The sequence below is a fragment of the Barbus barbus genome (genome assembly GCF_936440315.1).
Source record: "Barbus barbus genome assembly, chromosome: 6".
Classification (NCBI taxonomy): Eukaryota; Metazoa; Chordata; class Actinopteri; order Cypriniformes; family Cyprinidae; genus Barbus; species Barbus barbus.
Window position 1 is genome coordinate 2,070,183 of NC_136734.1, and position 23,180 is coordinate 2,093,362.

The following is a 23,180-nucleotide window of genomic DNA, read 5'->3' on the forward strand; positions in this document are numbered from 1 at the left end:
AATCTGCATATTAGAATGATTTCTGAAGGATCATGTGACACTGAAGAAAGGAAAACCAGTCCTTTATATATCGAAATCCTCCAACATTTTTCTTTACAAATCCTCGGTTTGTACGTCTAATTCATGACCGGCATTTTGTTTTGTTCTCTCTCCGCGTTCGTCACTAATCACGCAACGCCGATGTCCTACGTCATCCGCCGGAACGACTTCCGCTTATGACAGTTAGATGAAGTGAGAGAGAAGTGTTTATGTTTGAAATATGCCTGGATTCACTACAGGAGGCCTTTATTCACTCCCCGGAGCCGTGTGAGGCACATTTTATTATGGATACGCGCGCTTTATCTTTTGGACTGTAGAACAGAAACGCCCACCCATTGCAATGATTGAGCTTTGTCTGAAAGAAGAAAGTCACATATACCTAGGATGTCTTGAAGTGTGAGTAAATAACAGGCTAATTTTCATTTTGGGGTGAACTAACCCTTTAAATTTTTATAATATTTCACAATTTTTACTGTATTTTAGGTCAAAACCCTTAGGGTTAGCCTTGGTGAGAAGAAGAGAAGTCTTTCAAAAAATGTATTCCTATATAACTTCTGACCAGTAATGCATGCATCTGAATAAATGATAAATGTTAATGTTCTTACTTCTTCTGATTCTTGGTTTTGGTGTGTGGTTCAGTGTCACTGCTGTGCGCCGGCGAGTGCGACGTCTTCTCTCGAACCCTCGGCCTCCCGCCGCGTCTCCCCGATGACTCTGAGAGCGGTTTGCCCATCGCCGGCCTGTCGTCTGCACAGCCGTCCTCTCCCGTCTGCACCGCTGGTCCTCCGGGGCTCTTGAGACGGTCGGCGTGGTGTTTAGCACCTCTTAGATGAGGCGACGCGTGCGTCTGTGTGCTCGAGGGAGACGGAGCCAGAGATCGAAGCTTCTGTAGATGAATTATAACCAACAAACCAAAGGGAAAAAAGAAATAAATGTGAAAAAAAACAAAAAAACAGAAAGAGAACAGTGAAATTAGAGTCTTTTTCCTCCTGGGTGGAAGAGCGTTATCGTGTACTTGGCAAAAAAATATCTAAAAGAAAGTGCTAGGATTGTTCTCTGGCTTATAGACAGTCCTCTATTGTGCAGCGCATGCAATACTCGGCATGCAAAACCATAATGATTTGAAAAGAATAGTCCCGAAAGAAAATCGAAACAAAAAAGGGATTGAGGGAAAATATGCGAAACTCTGAAAGAAAAAAGTTTAGAGAGAATATAAAGAGCGACAGAGACTGGAGAATATACAGTAGAAGAGAAAGAGGACTTTTTCAATTTCAGAAAGAGCTACAAACAAAAAAGGTGAAAAATAAAACTAGAAAATAAAGAAAAGACAACTTGACGGAACATCACAGAAATGGAAGGAACGAAATAAAGAGTCACAAGAATAGATTCAATCAAATTAGAAAACAATTGGTCTTCTACTCAATAGAACTTGCTTGTGGATTTGTTTTGTCCTGCAGACAATTGCTGAGATGTGAACAGCGACCCATTTCCTGTTTTAATAGCTTTTTTAAAAGGTTATTCTGTTTTTCAACTCCCTTTTGGTTAACATCCACTTACCAATAAAGTGGTATTCCCTCCTTTAGTAGGTAAGGTATGAAGAGAAGGGAAAAGTGGGGCAACATAAGTGCATCATTAGATTCACAAAATGCAAGAGAAAAAGACACAACACCCTTCCCTGGATAGTGAGTATGAAACAATGCATGAAAATCAAACTAAAGAGAGAAAAAGACACACAAAAGAAATCAAATTCAAACGGATCTCACAGTGTGTGGGCTGGAACGCGAACAGTTTGAGTGCATTTTAACAGTGGTTCACTCTTCTGTGAGGTTTTAAAGGTTCAAGAGTGACTGTAATATGCTACGAATGGATGCTCTCGTTTCAACAGTTTCTGAGTAAAAACCATTAACTGAACTTGCATTATGGGTTATCAATCAGTTGAATTAAAGACCCCATGAAATGGCTCAACAAGCGGTTGTTTTCTGTTCATGCATTTCTTGTTGAAACACAAAGTTGCAGTAGCACACACAATACTGGGGATACTTTAATATCCAAAACCTATCAAGGACATATTGCACCCCATAAATAAGGAAAAGGAAAATAAATCATATTTTGCATAAAGCCTATTTAGGTCAATATCTTATTTTCTTTAATGCAAAAATAAAAAAAATCGTATTTTACATCAAATATTTTAATTTAGAAAATAAGCATACTGTACCTCAAACTTCCTTTACTGTAATGGATAGATAAATAAAAATAAAATATTACATATGCATAATGGTAGTAATCAATTATTTTAATTTTAGTAATACAATTATTATTATTTATAATATTTATTAATCATTGTTATCATTATTTTACAATTTATATTTAGATACAAAGTAATGTTACACATATGGATACATAAATGCAAGCTCGCAGGTGGGTGCCTGCAGACTTTTGGTACATGGAATGTGACCTCTCTGGTGGGAAATGGAATTAGTGCAGAAGGTTGAGTGTTACCAGCTAGATATAGTTGCCCCACTTTTACGCATAGCTCTGGCTCTGGAACCAAACTCCTAGATAGGGGTTGGACTCTCTCCTTCTCCGGAGTCGCTCAGGGTGAGAGGAGCCAAGCGGGGCTGGGAATACTCACAAGTCCCAGACTCGGTGCCACTGTGTTGAGTTTTGCCCAATAGACGAGAGGGTTGCCTGTGGGGTGGAAGCCTCTGACTGTGTTATGTGTTTATGTGTCAAAATACAGTTCAGAGTATCCTGCCTTCTTGGATGTCTTGGGTGGAGCCCTGGAAGGGGTACCGCCTGAGGACTCCATAGTTCTGTTGGGCAACTTTAATGCTCATGTTGGGGATGATGAAGAAACCTGGAGGGGTTGATTTGGAGGAACAGCCTGCCTGATCTGAACCCATGTGGTGTTTTGTTATTAGACTTCTGTGCTCAGCATGGACCAAAATCAATTTCGAACATAAAGTGGTTCAAAAGTGTACTTGGTAATAGACCGCCTTGGGCCAAAGGTTTTGATCGATTACGTTAGTTGTATCATCAAACCTGTGTCCTTATGTTCTGGACACTAAAGAGAGTGAGTGGAAAGAGAGTGGCAGGGCTGTCAACTGATCACCACCAGGTGGGTGAGTTGGATAAGATAACAGGGGAGGCCGCCGGACAGACCCGGGAAACCCAAACAAATAATGAGGGTTAACTGGGAACATCTGACAGAGGATCCTGTCTGGAATATTTTCTACTCCCCATGTTCAGAGAAGCTTTTTCCTTGCTCCCAGTGACAGCTGGAGACATGGACTCAGAGTGGGCCCTGTTCAAATCCTCCATCGCGGAAATGGCTGCTGCGAGCTGTGGCTGGAACGTTGTTGATGCCTGTTGTGGCGGCAAGCCCAATAACACGCTGGTGGACATCAGCGGTGAGGGAGGTCGTCAGGCACAAGAAGCAGGCCTTTCGGGTCTGGTTGACTTGTGGGTCTCCCAATTCTGCCGACAGGTACTGGCAGGCTAGAAGGACCGCAGCTACAGTGGTCAGGGAAGCAAAGACTCAGGGTGTGGGAAGAGAAGTGGCAAGGTGCCAAGGGTGGACGAGTTTCGCCCTGAGAAGCTGAAGGCCCTAGATGAAGTTGGGCTTTTGTGGTTGACACACTTGTCCAACATCACATGGGAATCTGGAACAGTGCCTGGTGATTGGCAGACAGGTGTGGTGGTTCTCATTTGTTTAAAAAGGGGACCAGAGGGTGTGTTCCAATTATAGAGGAATCACACTTCTCAGCCTGCCTGGGAAAGCCTATGCCAGAGTACCAGAAAGGGGAATCCGACCAATTGTCGAACCTCAACTGGAGGAGGAACAATGCGGATTACGTCCCGGATGTGGAACACTGGACCAGTTTTTTTACCCTGGCAGGAGTCCTGGAGGGGGCATGGGAGTTTGTTTATCCAGTCTACATGTGTTTTGTATATTTGAAGAAGGCTTATGACCATGTTCCCCGTGATTGCTTATACTGTAGGGGGGTAGTCCGGGAGTATGGGGTGCTGGGTTCATCCAGGTTCATACGTGCTCTATACTACCGGCTTGTTCCCAGTGAGTGCTGGACTCTTCCAGGGCTGTTCCCTGTCACCAATCCTGTTTTTTATATTCATGAACAGGATCTTAAGGCGGAGCAGGAGGATGGAGTGTGTCCATATCAGGGGTCCAAGGCTGATGATACAAGGGGCAACTTTTTGAGGAATGTTGTCGGGCAACTTTGGGAAACGTTGCCATCAACAGGCAACCAGGTGAGACACAGGGCCCACAACCGATCTAAAATATCCTGATAGAAATTTATTACCCATTCTCAATGGGAAAGTGACCAAGCAACATGTCTCTCAGGGGCCGTTCACATATTGCGCCTAAAAACGCTTGGAAAACGCTAGATGCGCCGCTTTCTCCTTTTTTTCCAAAGCGCTCGGGCGGTTGCGCTCCGGAGGCGTCTGTCGTTGCTAAGCAACCATCAGCTGAAAAACCAAAGTGAAGTATGGACTTACTTCACGCAGTCATTTATTTACTTTATAACAGTAAACAAATATCGGTTCTCGGGCACATAAACATGCAAATAATTGGCATCGGTATCGGTTATAAAAAAAATCAATATCGGTCGATCACTAGTTTATATCTCTCAGCTGGCCAGGAAACACCTCAGGATTCTCCAGGATGAGCTAGAGGAAGTGACCAGGGAAAAGGACGTATGGGTGTCTTTACTCAGCCTGCTGCCACTGTGACCCAGTCCCAGATAATGATGAATAGATGGATGGATGTAATATAAAATTTTCAAAAAGTGTTGAAAATACATCACATATATAAAATATATAATTTACACATACATACATACATATTCATTTATTTATTTTTCTTTTTGATTTTGAGGTGCAATATGATCTAATCAAAATTTCACATTCAGTTTAATATGTTACCTGATGGTTGTGTAATTTACTAGCAATATCTGAGAGAATTGTTTCTACACCAAATTTTCAATGTATCAGGTCAAATTCACACACATAAACCAAAAACCACAAAACTTTACTTTGGATTTCATGGGGTCCTTCAGAGCTGAGACTGATCATCTTTAGCAGCAAAACTGAAAATTGAGGCTAAAATATTACACTAAGCAAAGCAATGTCTATGTGTTACACTATTCATCCATCTGGTTCTTTTTTATTACCATCGGTAGGCAAGGATTTCTGATCGACCTCAGACTTAACCAAACAAAAAAAAGAAAAATAATAATAATAATATCATATAAAAAAACAAAAAAATGAACAGCTGAACTTAAATCCCAGATACTTCAGAAACAGCCCTTGTGTATACAAAAAATAAAAAGGAGGGAAAGTGACCAAATCATATGACACGTACCATTTCACCAAAGACAAAAGGAATGCGGCACAGACAGGAAATGCATTCTACCGAAAAATAATAACAAAAATCAAATAAAACGCAGACAAGAGATGGACCTGTGGGGAGGGCAGTGTACTGAAGACTGAAGCATGAAAGCAAAGGTAGATTTCAGATTGAAACAAAAAAAGAATGAAAATAGAGCAAACAGTTCTAAAAGGAAAACAATGAAAAACAACCCGCCAACCTTTGGTTTTCCTCAGATAAACAAAGAGAAAAAGAGAGAGAGACACTGATGTCAAGCTAGGGTGCTTGTCACATTCTCCACGTGCGTAGGCAGAGCGTTACCTACCTTCCGCTTCAATCAGTGACACGTATGCAATATCAACAAAACAAAGGAAGAAAAAGGAAAAACAAAAAGGAGAAAGGAAAATTCTCCGCAGCGAAATGGGAAAAAGACAATGAATTCTTTTAGTATCCAGGCTAAGATAATTGATCCACAGACTAAAGGAGACAATTCCAACAAAACGAAGCAAAACAAAACAAAAAAAGAGTGGACATACAAAAGGAAAAATCAAAAACAACAAAGAACCCAAAACGAAATGAATCAGGAATAAGAAACCCCCAAAGCAATCTACATGAATTGCTGTCTTTTTCGCTTGGACACATGTGCAGCCACATTCTATCGTACGTTAAGGAGCGTTAGGGTGCGACAAAATCTCAACAAATCCAATTTGCTAGAAGGAACGTAAATATCGATGGCCATGCATGCGCAATGTGGTTTAATGGGAAAAGAGAAAGCATGTCGGGACAACGGACAGCACAGATGAACGGGTGAAGGGAGAGGGGTGTTGGGTGGAGGGTGGTCACTTCTAGGATGGACGACTAACATCTCAAAGGGACCCCAGTCACGTTCGTTAAGCCGTATCGTTATCGATCGGTCTACGTAATGAGAATTTAGTGCTCGTTTGTTGGCACTCACTAACACTAAAAGTAGATTTTTGCTCTCAGCAATTGTCAAAAGTCTTTCACAAAGGATGCAAAGATGCCACATTCGCTTAGGAAGAGAATCCAAATGGCTTGGGTCCCTTTTAGTGTAACAACTTTACTAAATGACCCTAGTTAGTGTAGTTTGCTGTCGGCTAATGTTTATAGAGCGTCCGTTTGTCCCTGTCAAACATCTAGACGTACATTACACCACTCAAATGTTGACAGGAAGGAAACAAACACCTAGTTACAGTATAAGAATGTATATTTATACATAGCAAGTGCTAGTGAAAAGTGAGCATTAGAAACCATGTCGATGAAAACCATCTGAAATCACCAATGGCACTGAACCGGCCCTTGTCAGTGGAGATTTTTCAGCCTTTACCCAAGAGAGAATTCATGAATCTGTAGCCTGTTGTGACCACAGATATAGATACTGCATTAACAGGCCCAAAACGGCATTTTATTTATTTTATTTCTTTGCATTTTCTATGTTGCTTTTGGACGACAATTTGGGGGAATGATGCAGAATTACTCTCTTATTGGTATTTACAAGCAAAATCAAATTGGCAACCATTCTAATTACCACAATACATCAGCACGTCCACCATATTGGAAAGGTCAATAAGAATTATACCACCATACAATTCTGCTTATTGCAGATGTAACAAAATGAGTATTCATAAAACACTCTGTACAGTTATTATAGAGTCATAAATAAATAAAATGAACAAACACAGGTTTTTAGGTATAGTAACAAACATAGACATACAAAATCATAATGTCCAAACTGGCATTTCTTCAATTACCCAACAATGTCAGATTTTTAGTGGCAGAAAAGTTGTTGTATGCTGTAAATAAATAAATAAATAAATAAACAAACAAATAAAAAAATAAGATCATTTTATTGGTCAACAATTTATCATAATAGAGCTCTGATTGTTTGAAATTTATAATTAAAGCTATGAGGCCATGAACAATGAAAAAAAATGTTTTATGGATATAATAACAACAACAATAATTATTATTACTATTATTTTTAATTTGTATAATTATTATATAAATTTAAAAATAATTAAACAATTGATTAATATTTTTAAAACTATTAACCATAATATTAATAATAATAAAAAAAAATAATTGTACATTCCTAATCTGAAACACACTCCATAAACTGAAGAATACAATAAACTCTTTATAAAGGACTATATAATGTTCCAATCCATTGACCTTTCCAAGATGGCGGCACTAATGACAAATCCAGATCCGCCAAATGCAGCATCCACATATTTCCTATCTGTGATTGTAACATTCAGACTCATTCATCCTTTCAGCAGACCCAGGAATGACAGCTGATTGGCTAAAAGCGTCTGAGGGGTTGGTCAATGAAAACCATCTCTTGATTAATAGTTCTTCACCTTACATTACAGAAAATGATCAATAATAAGGGACGATCTGATTGCAGGTCTCAGATCATCGGCTCTTTCAACACCTGATACACATCTGGAAAAGGGTGCTACGGTAAAACTGAGCAGAAAATGAGAGTTTCAACTGTATTGACAAGAAAAACTAGTAGACATACCCATTTAATCTACTCGGTCCAGTTCCAAATCATATGAGTGCTTTTTACACAAACAAGACAGAAAAGTTTGGGCATTTATTTGTGGGAAGAGATCATGTGAATTCATAGAGGTCAAGAAATCAACAAAACAGAGGGATGAATTCAGCAAATGAAAGGAGAGAGAAAGAGAGCATGAGAACTTCTGAAAAACTGCATGCAAACTGTCCCAGATACAGTAAGTATGACCAGATATCTGATATCTGTCCAAACACAGGTCAAAGATTAGCTAAATAATAATTGTGGCCGTATTAGACACTGTGTGACTGTATGAATACATACAAAATATGTCATGCATATTTAAATTACATTGCTGTCATTCTTTTCAGCACAAATGCGATTAATGTGGTGTTATTACTATATAAAAGATGATCGCCACAATTCATTCCTCCTCACTGTCTTTGAATAAACTGCGCTGACGTTTTGTGGTACACAATAAAATGTACAAGATAAGAAAACAAAAAGTGTTTTTATATGATTTATATATGAAGTTTAGACTGATATTCAAAATAGTGGTAACACTTACAAGGTCTCATTTGTTAACATTAGTTAATCCATTTGTTGCATTCCATCACTTGCTCACCAATAGATCCTCTGCAGTGAATGGGTGCCGTCAGAATGAGAGTCCAAACAGCTAAAAAACAACATCACAGTAATCCACAAGTAATCCACACCACTCCACTCCTTGTGAAGCCAAAAGCTTTGTAAGAAACAAATCCATCGTTATGACGTTTTAATTTCAAACCTTTGTTTCCATCTAATATACAAGTCCTCTTTCCATAATATTGCTTTCTGTTACACTTTATTTTGATAGGGCACTTTAGAAATTCTACTAACTATAAGTAACTTTGCAACTACATGTCTACTAACTCTCAGAGTAGACTGTTAGGTTAGGTTTAGGGTTAGTAGAACTTGCATAATGTCTCATAGTCAGTATGTTGTATGCTGTGGACCCATCCAAATGAAGTGGTAGAAGATATTAAGCAGACAGTCTACTAATACTCTAATGACTGCTAGTTGACATTTAGTAGCAAAGTTACTTACTGTTAGTACAATGACTATCAAAAAGTGTTACCTTGCTTTCTCCAGTGAAAAGTCATCTAATCTGAATCAGGAGAGAAATCTGCACAGATCAAGCACTGTTTACAAGTAAAAACAGTCCAGAACCGTTCTAAACAAATATATGGGTGGTTGTGAGAGAAAACAGGAGATGGACTTTTTCACTGGAGGAAGCGCTATTATGGATTATGGACTTGTATTTTAGTCGGTTTGAATTTAAAACGTCCATAACAATGGATTTGTTTCTTACAAAAACACAGCTTTTGGCTTCTAGAGATGTTAACTGATGGACTGGTGTGGTGTGGATTACTATTGTGATGTTTTTAACAGCTGTTTGGACTCTCATTCTGACGGCACCCATTCACTTTGTTCATTGTTAGTTAATGTTAACTAATTTAGTTAACTAATGTTAACAAATGAAGCAAAAGTGTTACCAAAATATCTATAATTAATCTGGTTGAGGCATAGAGGGATGTTATCCAACACCAGCTATTGAAGTATTAGCAATAGATGCTTTATGTAAAAAAAAATGTCGCAACCATCAGTTTGTGCCTTCGGGATGGAGCTGGTGCCTCCATGAAATCCCACATGTTCAACAATTGGTTGTATTTTAGTTTCCACTGTAAGTAAAAAACTTTTAAATGGATCCTAAATATTTCCATGGATTCTCTTTCTAGAACTGAGAAAGTCAACATGGCTAATGCGTGAAATAAAGCATGACATTATTACAGAAAGAAAATGATGGACATCTGTCTCGACAAAATAAAAACCCTTCCCAACAAACACATAAATGGCTTGAGAACAGAAAAACTCACAAAATGGAGCCAAAGAGGGAAAAGAGATATAGAGTCAGCTCACACAGATATGACTGAATCAGTTTGTGTGTGTGTGTGTGTGTGTGTGTGAGAGAGAGAGAGAGTGTTTGTGGGATTATTAGTGGCAGAGAACAGATGAAGGTAAAGTAGAGGAGACTACATACATCATTCCCTTTATTCCCCTCCGTGTGATTGGCTCCTGAATCTTTGCCATTGCGTACCCGGACGCTGTGGTTCCCATTCTGCCACGTGATTGGCTGGTCAGCGCTGGGGGATGGCAGTGGGCTGTGGCTGGGGTGACTTCCTTCCTGTTTGTGCCTGTCGTTCCTGCACTTTGCACTTGATCTGGTTTGAGAGGTCAGATTGGAAAGGATTGAGTTTAGCGCTTCACTAATTTTCTTATTGAGTTTTTTTGTCTTACTATTTTTCAGTAAAATATCTACACATTCTTAAATGAAGACATTTATTTGAGAAGCAAAATGACAAGATATAAAGTATTATTTTCTGAAGTGGCTTCATGCTTTAAATAATAACAAATGTCTACCGATGGAGAAGGAAAATTAAACTTGTTTTCCCTTTCAATGAAGTTGATTTTTCTGACCCCCGATTTTTTTCTTGTTTTAAGTATAAACTCACTTGATTTTGATAATTCCAGAAAACAAGATCAGACTATAAACCTAAATAATTTTGAATGTTTAGATAGTTATACTGATAAAAATATTGTGAAAGAACATATTTTTTGCAGTGTATTTGTTGTGTACCACGTATAATAAACTATATAGTCCAGGGATTGGCAACTGTTTTGACATGAAATGCTGTTTTTGCACATTGCAGGTTGTTTAAAAGTTTCAAATTTGATCAATTGGGATCAATTTGAAATTGACTAATGCAGATTTTTAAAACTGAATTTACAGATAAAAAAAATTATATGGACGAAATATATGGAAAAAAATCACATTTTTGAAATTCCCTGATATTTCCAGTTTTTAAGAAGAAATTAATAGGTTTATTCAGCAAGCACAAATTGATAGTGGAGACATTTATATTGTTACAAAATATTTATATTTTACAAAATGCTGTTGTTGTGAGCTTTCTATTCATCAAAGAATCCTGAAAAATAAAATGAATCAACAAAAATATGAAGCAGCACTGTTTTCAACATTGATAATAATCACAAATGTTTGTTGAGCAGTAAATCAGCATATTAGAATGATTTCTGAAGGATAATATGACACTGAAGGAGTTGTTAAAAATTCAGCTTTGATCACAGGAATAAAGTATATTTTAAAATATATTCACATAGAAAACTTATTTTAAACTGTAATATTATTTCACAATATTATTGTATTTTTTATGAAATAAATGCAGCCTTGAGCTTTGAAATGTAGTGTAGGTCCTTACACAGTTTAACTATGCCATAGTTAGTGCAGTAAAGTCATAATAAATGACTATGGAAAGCTTTTCTGTCTTTCTGCCATAGTGATTATTCCCTTTCTGTGATGACAGTGGTGACTAACACCACATTACCACAGTCTTATTGTAGTAACCATGGTATTTTGGCAGAAACTATGTTCACCATAGTAAATGTGTGTTAGAGGAGGTTTGTCGGAGGGCCTGTGAAATGGAGATAAGAGGCCGAATATAAGCCGCACCTGCTGGGTGATTTGGAGACGCTGGCGGTGGAGGAGACGGATCCGCTGCGGGAACTACAGCAGCTGCCTCTGTGCTGAGAACTCCTGCTGGGAGACTCCACTGAACACCTGCGGGACACACACAAACACACGTCACACCACACACACACTCACACACTCTGCCCACACCGCTTCATCATACACCTCACAGTCTGTGTCATCAATCCTTTCATAAACAATCCATGCATACGGCCTACACTGACATGTGAGTGTTGGGTGTAGTGGGTGGTTGCTAGGATGTTGCTATGTGTTTGCTAAAATGTTCTGAACGGTTTTCAGTGCATTGCTAGGTGGTTTCTAAGGTGTTTTGGGTGGTTGCCAGCATGTTGCTGTGCATTTGCTCAAATGTTTCAGCTGGTTTACAGTGAATTACTTAATGGTTACTCTGGTGCTTCAGACCGTCACTGTGGTGTTGTAGGTTGTTTGAAAGGATGTTGCTATGCAGTTGCTAAAAAGTTCTGAGTGGTTGTCAAGGCATTGCTAGGTGGTTACAAGGGTGTTTTAGACATTTTTTTGTGGGTGGTTGCCGGGGTGTTGCTATGTGTTTGCTAAAATGTTCTGAGTGTTGTCAAGGCATTGCTAGGGAGTTTTAAATGTTTATTCGTGTGCTGTGGGCAGTTTCTGGGGTGTTGCTATGCAATCGCTAAAAAGTTCTGAGTGGTTGTCAATATATTGCTAGGTGGTTACTAGGGTGTTTTAGACGGTTTCTTGTGGGTGGTTGCCAAGGTGTTGCTATGTGGTTGCTCAAAGATTCTGAGTTGACAGCATTGTTAGGTGGTTTCCAGGGTGTTCTAGATGGTTACTAGGGTGTTGTGGGTGGTTGCCAGGGTGTTGCTATTTAGTTACAAATTTATTTTGTCTGATTCTGTTTGTTCTGGTTGTCAGTGCATTGCTGAGGTGTTCTAGGTGGTTTCTAGGGTGTTGCCAGGTTGTTGCTATGCATTTGATTTGTCAGTGCAATGTCAGGTGGTTTTTAGGGTGCTCTAGATGGTCACAAGATCATTGTGGGTGGTTGCTATGGTGTTGCTATGCAATTGCTAAGATGTTTCAAATGGTTGTCAGTGCATTGCTGGTGGTTGCTAGGTTGTTCTAGATGGTTACTGGGGTGTTGTGGGTGGTTGCCTGGGTGTTTCTATGTGGTTGTTCTAGATGGTTACTGGGGTGTTGTGGGTGGTTGCCTGGGTGTTTCTATGTGGTTGTTAAAATGTTCTATGTAGTTGAATGGCTTAGTGGTTGTTGTGGCATTCTAGATGGTTACTAGGTTGTTGAGGGTGGTTGCCAGGGTGTTGCTATGTAGTTTTTAAAATGTTTCAAGTGGTTGTCAGTGATTGCTAAGGTATTCTAGATGGTTGCTGCCTGCTTGCTTACTATCCCAAGTGAAAAATCACAACACTGATTGCTTAGAACATTACTATCATTAAACTCTGTAATCAGTGCATTGGAGTTTCTTTGTCAGGCTGAGGCATTACGGTATTGTGACTGAAAGCATCATTCTGAACATTGAACATTTTTAGAAACGCAAACAGCAGAATAAACGTCCCTCACCTCTTCTTCTGTTTGTTCTTGTCTTTGTGTTTGTTTTTGGGGCTCCCAGATCTGAAAGGAGAAAACAAACACATATACCTAAATAAGAACTGAATTTAGAGCTTAAGTGTGGAGCATTAAAGTCTTGAAATCAAAACAAAATTATGTTAAATTATGTTACTGCTTCAGTGAACACTTCTGATACTCAGTTTTGTTCAAGACACTAAAATCTCAGAAAAAAGGTACAAAGGTTGTCATAGTACCTTTTCAAAAGGTACTATAAAGCACCATTTAGGTACTAATATGTACAGTTTAGGTACTAACATGTACTTTTAAGGTACTAATATGTCCTCTTTTGGGGTAAATAGAGTGCAAAGGTGTACCTTTTTCAAAGATGACAGCTTGTGTACCTTTTTTTTCTTAGAGTGTAGAGGTCTATAAGCAGTACTGCATATTCTGCTTTGTTTTCTGAGTGATGTCTGTGAAATGATCAATACTTATTACGTTTACGCTATTTTCTTCAGTTTTGTTTGTACAGCTATTCAAAGAGACTACTATTGAACGAGCGTTTTCTAGGCCAGTCTACTACTGCGGTATCATCGATTTTTTATTTATTCACCCCTAAACAGTACATACAAGCAAAATGAACTGCGGCTTGTCACTTTACATGTCAATAGACGGCTCTTGGACAAACTTTAAAGTGGATGTTGGCTCTGCAAGACTAATCCAGCACAGTTCCCAAACCATAAAATCTAAAGGATCTTAGGGTAGCTCAGTGTTTACCTGTGTCTCCTCTTCTTCCTTGAGCCAGATGTGGACCTGACACAGAGGAAATGTTGGGTTAGATAACAGATTATGACTACCAGAAAACTGCTGCTGTTTATATAAGTAGATTTTGTAGTTTTAGGCTTCAGCATTCAGTATTTGGACACTGAAGTCAGACTTAAATCTCTGAATGTCATGCATTAGATACTGGAATATAAAAGCCATTTATTGTTCCCCGCCATTGATGGAAGTTTCCGGCTTTCTGTGTTTTCACTGTTATAAGGTAGAAGTTGCTATTACACATCTTCTGAAAGAGTACTGAATCTCTGAATCAAAACACAAGTGAAGAAGAAGCAGAAACAAATTATTGCATATGTAAGCAGATACATATGTAAAATGATGCAATCATTAAACACTAAACAGCATATAAATCAAAACTGCCAAACATTACCAAATGAAATGTCGATCCAGGAAGTGGTATAGGATGCTGCCGAACGGGACGCACTATTTAAATGCTATTTAAATTTTAAATTCAAAATGTTGCTTTTTCATGAAACTAACCCGCATTCAATTGTTGATAATAAAATAATGCATGAAACTAGAACAAAACTGCTGGCGGGGAAAGAGTTAAGAAAGATGTACGATCATGCTTTTCAAACAAAATACTTGACAAAAATAAATTAGTTTGGTTTGAAATGATAAAACGATAGATCTTGTGTTGTTGCCCATTAATAAGTCAAGGATAACTGACTTCAGACATCCACTACAAATCAAACAAATACCAGCTGACTAAAAGACACTAAGCAAAAATAATGAAGAAAAGTGGCATTAGTGAAAATAAAAGATGATGTGGCACTTATATCTAATGCAGTGACATTCATTTTTAAATATCCATATATTTTTATGTTGTGTTAAAGACAATGGTTAACATACATCTGTCTTACCAACTTTTGCCTCAGTTGGAAGATTCTGGGTCTTTTGTGGATTTTTTTGAGTGATTTAACACAGAATACACATACCACATTTTCACCTTTAAACGTCTTTGCTCAATTTATACTGAAAGGAGAAATACTTGACTTTCTTCGCTCAATTTCTAACTCTCTTTCACACTTTTTCCCCTCACACACAGTCTGACAGTATTGAAGCTGCTGTGATAAGACATGGATCCACCATGTTTCCGTAGTGTGTTCGCTATTATATACATCTGACACAAACAGATACACAAGCACCCAAGCATCTGTCAGTCCTGTCATGTTTTCTTGATATAGAAAAAAAAAGCTGTAATAAAGCCGTCAGGGTAACGTGAGATGAATAAAAATGATCTGTCCTGACTCCTGTACAGAGAAGACTGCATTGAATTGGAAGAAATTTTATTGCACACACACACATAATTATAAATAAATTATATAAGTAAATCGATAAATAAATCAGACTACAGGCACAAGCCAAAATGCATGAAGTAAAAACTGAATATACACTTAAGAGACTATATGAAACTCTATCAGCCTGTGAGCCGGAAATTCAGAATAAATTATTCATTCAGCAGATGCTTTTATCCACAGTGAGTAACATTACATACAAGCTTTATGCTTTGTGTTCCCTGGGAATTGAATAGATGACCTTGGTATTGCTAGGGCATTGCTAACTCTGTGTCAAGACCCCTATACACAGAATCATATAGCATGTTCAAAATAGACTGCTGTGGGAAAAACCACCTTATGAATTTTAATAGAGTAGAGGTCATGACAAGAGGAAACTCAGAAGAAACCTGTATAGTGATACACAGATTTACACACTAATTATAATAATAGAAAGACAGACAGAAACCGAAGCATTTAAAATGCTGAGACGTCCGGTTATCAATATTTAGACAAGGACGTTTTTAAGGCTGCAAAGGCGCAAAATACAGCAGATATTTCTGACATAATATCATGAATATTTGATGAACGCAGAAAGGTCTTTGTGTAAAGCAGGCATTTCTTGTTCATGTCTGGTGCTATTTTTGGACACTGAGTTGAGTTTGCTCTAGTCCTTGATGCTTCTGGTCAAAATAAAAACGCTGATAATAAAATATGAACAAGAACGGTTTAAATCTGCCCGAGCTACTCTTCATAAAGCCATTTTCTATTTTGTCAAAGATTAAAGTTAGACTCTGAGACTATATGTTCAGAATAGAAAAGTGCCACCATCACTGCAACATTGCTGTCACATGATCTCTCTATGCTGCATGTTCAATTTAATCTAAAATGCAAATTTTGCATTTTTAATCCAATTTTGTGTATAAACAAAACTGATCTAAGCAAGTAACAGGTCAAGAAGATATAATAAAGTGATAGTTTGTGTTAGTAGAAATGGAAATTTAGATTTAGTGCATTGCATTGTAGGATGCAGTATCTCATGTAGTGTGTTTTGTGTATAATGCACACTTTGACTAATGTAGTAGGTCATATTGGTATTTGTGTGGTATGGATACTGAAAGTTTGCATACTGCAGTCTACAGTATAATCTAATGAATATTGGCAGGGAGATCAGTGTTAATTGATCGGTGAATGATGTACACCTGTGTGAATGAATAACCACACGCACACACACACACACACACACACACACACCTGTCTCTTTTGTGTTTCTTTCCGCTTTTCTTCCTCTTGTCTCTGCGGGTTGGAGATGGACTGTCAGCTCTATGGGTCACACAAACACAACAATACTGCTGGATGAAATATCACACAAGCACATACCATCATTTTCTTCACATATCATCATTTTCACTGAATTATATTTAAATGCTTCTTGACCCTTTTCACTGTCAAAAAAAAAACTTGTTTCTTGCTAAAGTATGTCAAGTTTTACTAGTACTGTTTATACTTAATTTGTTTAATCTGAACAAACTTCTAAACATTAAATTTCAATTTTTGGCTCAAAAACTCAACGTGAGAGATCACACTGGCAATTAAAGGTTAATTTTTAGCTCACTGCATTGTTGGACACAGTGTTTCTGTTGTATATTACTCGTTTGGTCATTTAAGTATTCTATGCATTGCATACAGAACATTTGCAAACTATTCACAGTATACATTGGCTGCCGGGTGAACTGACTTTTCAGTACATGATGCTGCATTGCATTGCAAATCACAGAAAGCACACTGACCGACTGTGTCTTCTTGCTTTCTTCTTTTTCCTCTTTTTTGGCCGAGGGGAAGGTGAACTGCTGGATTTCCTCTTGGATCTAGAGTAGAAGACAAGAAATGGAGTAAAACAAATGCAGTGTTGGAAATACATATACAGTATATAGTTGGGGTAAGTTATTAACATTTTATATTATGTTATACCTAATATAGGTAATCAATTCTGTTACATTGTTAATATTCTTTTTGGAAAGTAAAGTTATTTACATTTTAGCTTTGCATTATTTTTCTCATCATCAGCTAGCGTTTTGTTGTGGTTTTTCAGAATGAAAGCACCTGGCTTGAGATGTTTTCAATAGTATTTATTAAGTAAATTTATGGAAATTTAAATCATTTTCTTAATTGCATTTATTTTCTTAATTCATTTATTTTCAGTTTCTCTCAGCATGTAGGTGTTGAGTTCAGAGCTTCTTTTTTAGCTTTTCACCTGCAGTCATCGTAGGCAGCTGAATCTTGCACGTAATATTCTCCATCCCAATCACAGTCTTCCTTATAGCCCTCGATGTACGCAGCATTTTCCACATGATCTTCATCCCCGTGAGGAAGCAGCCTAACCCTGTGCATGTAGGAGGTAAAGGTCAAAGGTCATGACCTGCGCTGGTCTAAAATGCAGTAATGAGCTATTCTGTCTCATTCTTGCAGTGTCTCAAACTGTGTTCAGATTTGAAAGACTTCATTTTACACTAATGTATGTTAATTTTACTCTATACTTTAATATTCGTCACCTCTTGGCTCATTTTTATTTTTTCTAAGAAAAAATAAAAAAAAACATCTGAGACACAGTTGATCTATGAAAGAGCAACCTGTGAGCAAAAACATTTTTCTCTGGGTTAAGTCAACATCTATTTATTTTTACATACCAATAATTTCTGCAAAAGTGCTTTTTATTAACAGCCTAACTGTTCTATGATTTAAAAGAAGGTTTAAAAGACAACATAAGGGTTCTGTGACAGAACAGAAGGGTGTAAGGGTCCTATGATGGAACAGAAGGGTTAAATGACTACATAAGGGCCCTGTGATGAAACAGAAGGGTTAAATGGCAATATAAGAGTTCTGTGACTGAACGGAAGCGTTAAATGACAAAATACTGTAAGGGTTCTATGATGGGAAAAGGGTTAAATGACAAAATTAGGATTCTGTGATTAAACAGAAGGGTTAAATGACAATATAATGGTTCTGTGACAAAACTGAAGGATTAAATGACAAAATACTGTAAGGGTCCTATGATGAAATAAGGGTTAAATGACTACACAAGGGTACAGAACGGTTAAAAGACAACATACTGTAAGGGCCCTACGAAGGAACAGAAGGGCTAATTCAAGACATAAGGGTCCTGTGATAAAACAGCAGGATTAAATGACAATACAAGGGTTTTGTGACAGAACGGAAGGATTAAATGACAACATAATAGTCCTATATTGGAATAGAAGGGTTAAATTACAACATAAGGTTCCTCTGCTAGAACAGAAGATTTGTAAGATATACAGTGCCCTCCATAAGTATTGGAACAGTAAGACAAAATTGCTCTGTTGGCTGTGGGGTCAAGACATTTGCAAATATGATTAAAAGATGAATATGAGACAAAACTACAGAATGTCACATTTTATTATTAGCCGTTTCAACACATACATGTTTTACCAAATAAAAAGAACAGCACTTTTAGAGTTCATCCCAATCATTGATGTGAGCATAAGTATTGGGACAGTTGAACATAAGGCAGATATAAAAGATTAAAAGCTATTATTTAGTTGCAGATCCCTTGCACACAATCACAGCAGTGAGTCTGTGACCCATAGACATCACCAGACTCTTGCTCTCATCCTTTGAAATGCTTTTCCCAGCCTTTAATGCAGCAAATTCCAATTGTTGCTTGTTTTGTGGAGTTTCTGCCTTTACTCTCCTCTTCAGCTGCTGAAATTCATGTTCAATCAGATTTAAATCTGGAGATTGACTTGGGCAATCTAACACTTTCCATTTCTTCTTTATAAATTCCTTGACTGACCTGGCAGGGTGTTTTGGATCATTGTCCTGATGCAATATGAAGCACTTCCCAATGAATCTGGTGGCATTTTCTTGAATATTGGTAGGCAAGATGGTTTTGTACCCTTCCAAATTCATTCTGCTACTGTCATCATACATTAAGTCATCAGTAAAGTTAAGAGGGCCTGTTCCAGAGACAGCCATGCATGCCCATGCCATGACACCACCTCCACCATGCTTTACAGATGAGGCTGTATGCTTGGGATCATTGCAGTTCCCTTTTTTTCTCCACATTTTTGCTTTCCCGTCACTTAGATAAAGGTTCATCTTTGTCTCATTGAATCAGAATCAGAAAGAGCTTTATGTGTTTTTACACACACAATGAATTTGTCTTGGTGTTAGGAGCTTCCAGTACAGAAGTACAAACATAGTGCAGACAACATATAATTAAGGTAATAAAAACACTAATAATGAAGAGAAAAGACAATAAATTATAAATAACGACAGTAATAAAAATACAAATATGCAGAAAATAATAAAATGAAAAAATGTCCATAGACAGAACTGTGAATGTGCATATGTCTTATGTACGGATGAGGGTTTGATGAGTTATTTATAGATGTACAGTACCGGGGTGTGTTATGTGTTGTTCAGGTGGGATATGGCCTGGGGGAAAAAACTGTTCTTGTGTCTGGCTGTTCTGATGCTCAGTGATCTGTAGCGCCGGCCAGAGGGCAACAGTTCAAAGAGAGAGTGAGCTGGGTGTGAGGGGTCCAGAGTGACTTTTCCTCACTCTGGAGATATAAAGATCTTGGAGGTTGGGTAGAGGGGTACGATAATCCTCTCAGCAGTCCTGACTGTCCGTTGTAGTCTTCTAATGGCTGTGTTGGTAGCTGAGCCAAACCAAACAGTTATAGATGAACACAGGATAGACTCAATGATGGCAGAGTAGAACTGTTTCAGCAGCTCCTGTGGCAGTTTGAACTTCCTCAGCTGGCGAAGGAAATACAGCCTCTGCTGGGCCTTTTTCACAATACAGTCAATATGAATGTCCCACTTCAGGTCCTGGGAGATGGTGGTGCCCAGGAACCTGAATGACTCTACTGCAGCCACAGTGCTGTCCATGATGGTGAGTAGGGGGAGTGCAGGGGGGTTCCTCCTGAAGTCTACTATCATCTCCACTGTTTTGAGTGTGTTGAGCTCCAAGTTGTTGTGACTGCACCAGATGCTCAAATTACTTCATGACCACAGACGTGAGAGCGACAGGTCTGTAGTCGTTAAGACCAGTGATTTTGGGCTTTTTGGGAACGGGAATGATGGTGGAGCGTTTGAAGCAGCAGGGAACTTCGCACAGCTCCAGAGATCTGTTGAAGATCTGTGTAAAGATGGGGGCCAGTTGGTCAGCACAGACATTTAGACAGGCAGGTGAAATACCGTCTGGTCCTGAAGCTTTTCTAGATTTCTGTTTTCTGAAGATCCGGTTCACATCCTCTACACAGACTTTAAGCGCAGGTAACATGGTTGGGGAGGGAGTAGGGGGGGGGGGGTTGCAGGGGGGGTAGGCGAATGTGTGGAGTGCAGATCAGAGCGGGTGCTGGGTGTCAGTCTGGCCTTTTCAAATCGACAGGAAAACACATTCAGATCGTCAGCCAGTTGTTGAGTCTCCACAGACTGTGGGGGTGGTGTCTTGTACTTGGTGATGTTCCTCAGACCAGTCCATACTGATGCCGGAAAATTGGCTGAAAGCTCTCTTCTCAGCTTTTCAGAGTAGTTCTTTTTAGCTACTCTGATCTCCTTTGTTAGTCTGTTCCTGGCCTGTTTATACAATATTTTATCCCCACTTCTGTAAGCATCCTCTTTGGCCTGACGAAGCTGTTTGAGTTTCCCAGTAAACCACGGGTTATCATTATTGAATGATAAGAATGTCCAGGTGGGGATGCACATATCCTCACAGAAACTGATATATGAAGTTACAGTCTCTGTGAGCTCATCCAGATCGGTGGCTTCAGCTTCAAAAACAGTCCAATCAGTGAGAGAGAAACAGGCTTGTAAATCCTGCTCTGTTTCATTAGTCCATCTTTTAACAGTTCTTAATACAGGTTTTGCAGATTTAAGTTTCTGCCTGTAGGACGGAATAAGATGAACCAAACAGTGATCAGAGAGTCCTAAAGCTCCCCGTAGGACAGAGTGATATGCGTCCTTTATTGCTGTGTAACAGTGATCCAATATATTACTGTCTCTGGTGGGACATGTGACGTGCTGTCTGTATTTTGGCAGTTCACGGGAGAGATTTGCTTTGTTAAAATCTCCAAGAATGATTAAAAGAGAGTCCGGGTACCATTGCTCTGTTTCAGATATTTGTTCAGCCAGTTGTTGCATCGCAGCGCTCACGCATGCGTCTGGAGGCACGTACACATTCACGAGAATGAAAGAAGAAAACTCCTGCGGCGAGTAGAGCGGTTTACCGTTTATGAAGCATGCCTCTAAATTAGGAGAACACATCTTCTTCATAGTTGTTACGTCTGTACACCAACCGTCATGTATGTAGAAGCATAGTCCACCACCTCTCGTTTTCCGTGTTAACTCCGTGATGCGATCCGCTCTGAACAGCTGGTAGCCCAGCAAATGAAGTGCGTTGTCCGGAATGGCTTCACTCAGCCAGGTTTCAGTGAAACACAATGCAGCAGAGTTTGAAAAATCCTTGTCTGTGTGGGTGAGGAGAAGTAGTTCATCCGTTTTGTTAGGAAGGGATCGGAGATTCGCTAGATGGATACTAGGGAGCGCTGTTCGCGGAGCTTAACCAGCACCCCGGCACGCTTCCCTCTTTTCCATCTAAGCGCGCGTTTGACTAGGACCGCTGCCCCTCCGACTAGAACATCCAACAAGGCGTCTGAATAATCAAAAACCAGAAAAAATGTCCAATGCGCCATCTCACCTGAAGAATGAATGCAACAGGACACAGCTGATCACTTAGAAAGACCTGAGAGGCAACTGTCCCAATACTTATGCTCACATCAGATAGAGGGATGAAACTATAGAAGTGCTGAACTTCTTAGCTGGTAAAACATCTATGTGTTGAATCACCCAATAATAAAATGTGACATTCTGTAGTTTTGTCTCATATTCATCTTTTAATCATATTTGTAAATGTCTTGACTCCACAGTCAACAGAGCAATTTTGTCTTTACTGTTCCAATACTTTTGGAGGGCACTGTAGCAGAAATGTTGTGTTGCTGGAGCTATAATGGCTCAGGCTCTGAGTTCTTGTGAAAAGAATGGCCAGAACAGGAGTTTAGGTTTAAGATGAAAAGGCTTTTTTATTAGATTGGTCTCTGGGTGAAGGAGGTGATGTACGGTCGCTGAGGTTTCCTCTGGGCTGTGCACGGCATTAACACAGGGTCATTTATGATCTGTAGAGAATATTAAATCATCTCCTTCTTCTGCTCCTGATAAAGGACCTGCACCCACAAGCTATAAGAAAGTTTGTATGTGTACCTGCTGAAACAAATACATTCAGCCTATATGCAGCAAAACACAACATCTTATTTATGAACCTATTTCAACATGACCTCATGGAAGCCAACGTTATGACTTGTCTTTATGCTATAGGCAACAAAGCTACATTTCCCATTATCCTCCATGACAACATTATAAAATACACTATATAGCTAAAGCCTTTAATGTTCATCAATTGTGCTTAATTTTGATGCACTAGTGCTAAAAAGGTTTCTGTTCATCGGTAGCTAAAATATAGAGAATGCACTTCCCAAAGATTCATTTTAGTGAATCAGTTTGTTCAGACAGTTCATGTAAATGAACCAGAAAGAGAAATTATTCATTTCAATCCCTGTGAAGCATTTTTGCATTGCACTATTTAGCTAAATGGTTTTCCAGTGAGCTACATAAATTAAAGTTGTATTTGTATTTAATGTACATTTATCTATTAAACATGCAGTATCTATTCACTGGCACAGAGATCCGTGTTATGGATGGTTTCTATCAGTGCTGGTTAGCATTATCATTAATCACAGGAATACAATGTCACACACAAACGCTATCCGATACTGTCTCTACAGGAAACACACACTATATTCAATTACGTGAGGAAAATAGGATCAGAGCGGATCGATGGTTTCCTCGTTTACTGTCTGACAA

General features: G+C 38.7%; 1 protein-coding gene across 1 annotated transcript in view; it reads right to left on the reverse strand.

Annotated features, from left to right (window-relative positions):
- The window catches only part of srrm3 (serine/arginine repetitive matrix 3), a gene marked incomplete at its 3' end in the record, with an annotated part of 80,552 nt that overhangs the window by 8,501 nt on the left and 48,871 nt on the right, over positions 1 to 23,180 (reverse strand). The window contains exons 4-11 of the mRNA XM_079419902.1: positions 17,473 to 17,601; positions 17,009 to 17,086; positions 16,473 to 16,541; positions 13,879 to 13,914; positions 13,117 to 13,167; positions 11,533 to 11,640; positions 10,045 to 10,225; positions 645 to 925 (exon numbers count right to left, since the gene is read on the reverse strand). Coding sequence (XP_079276028.1) covers positions 645 to 925; positions 10,045 to 10,225; positions 11,533 to 11,640; positions 13,117 to 13,167; positions 13,879 to 13,914; positions 16,473 to 16,541; positions 17,009 to 17,086; positions 17,473 to 17,601 — 933 coding nt within the window. The remainder of the gene's footprint in view (positions 1 to 644; positions 926 to 10,044; positions 10,226 to 11,532; positions 11,641 to 13,116; positions 13,168 to 13,878; positions 13,915 to 16,472; positions 16,542 to 17,008; positions 17,087 to 17,472; positions 17,602 to 23,180) is intronic.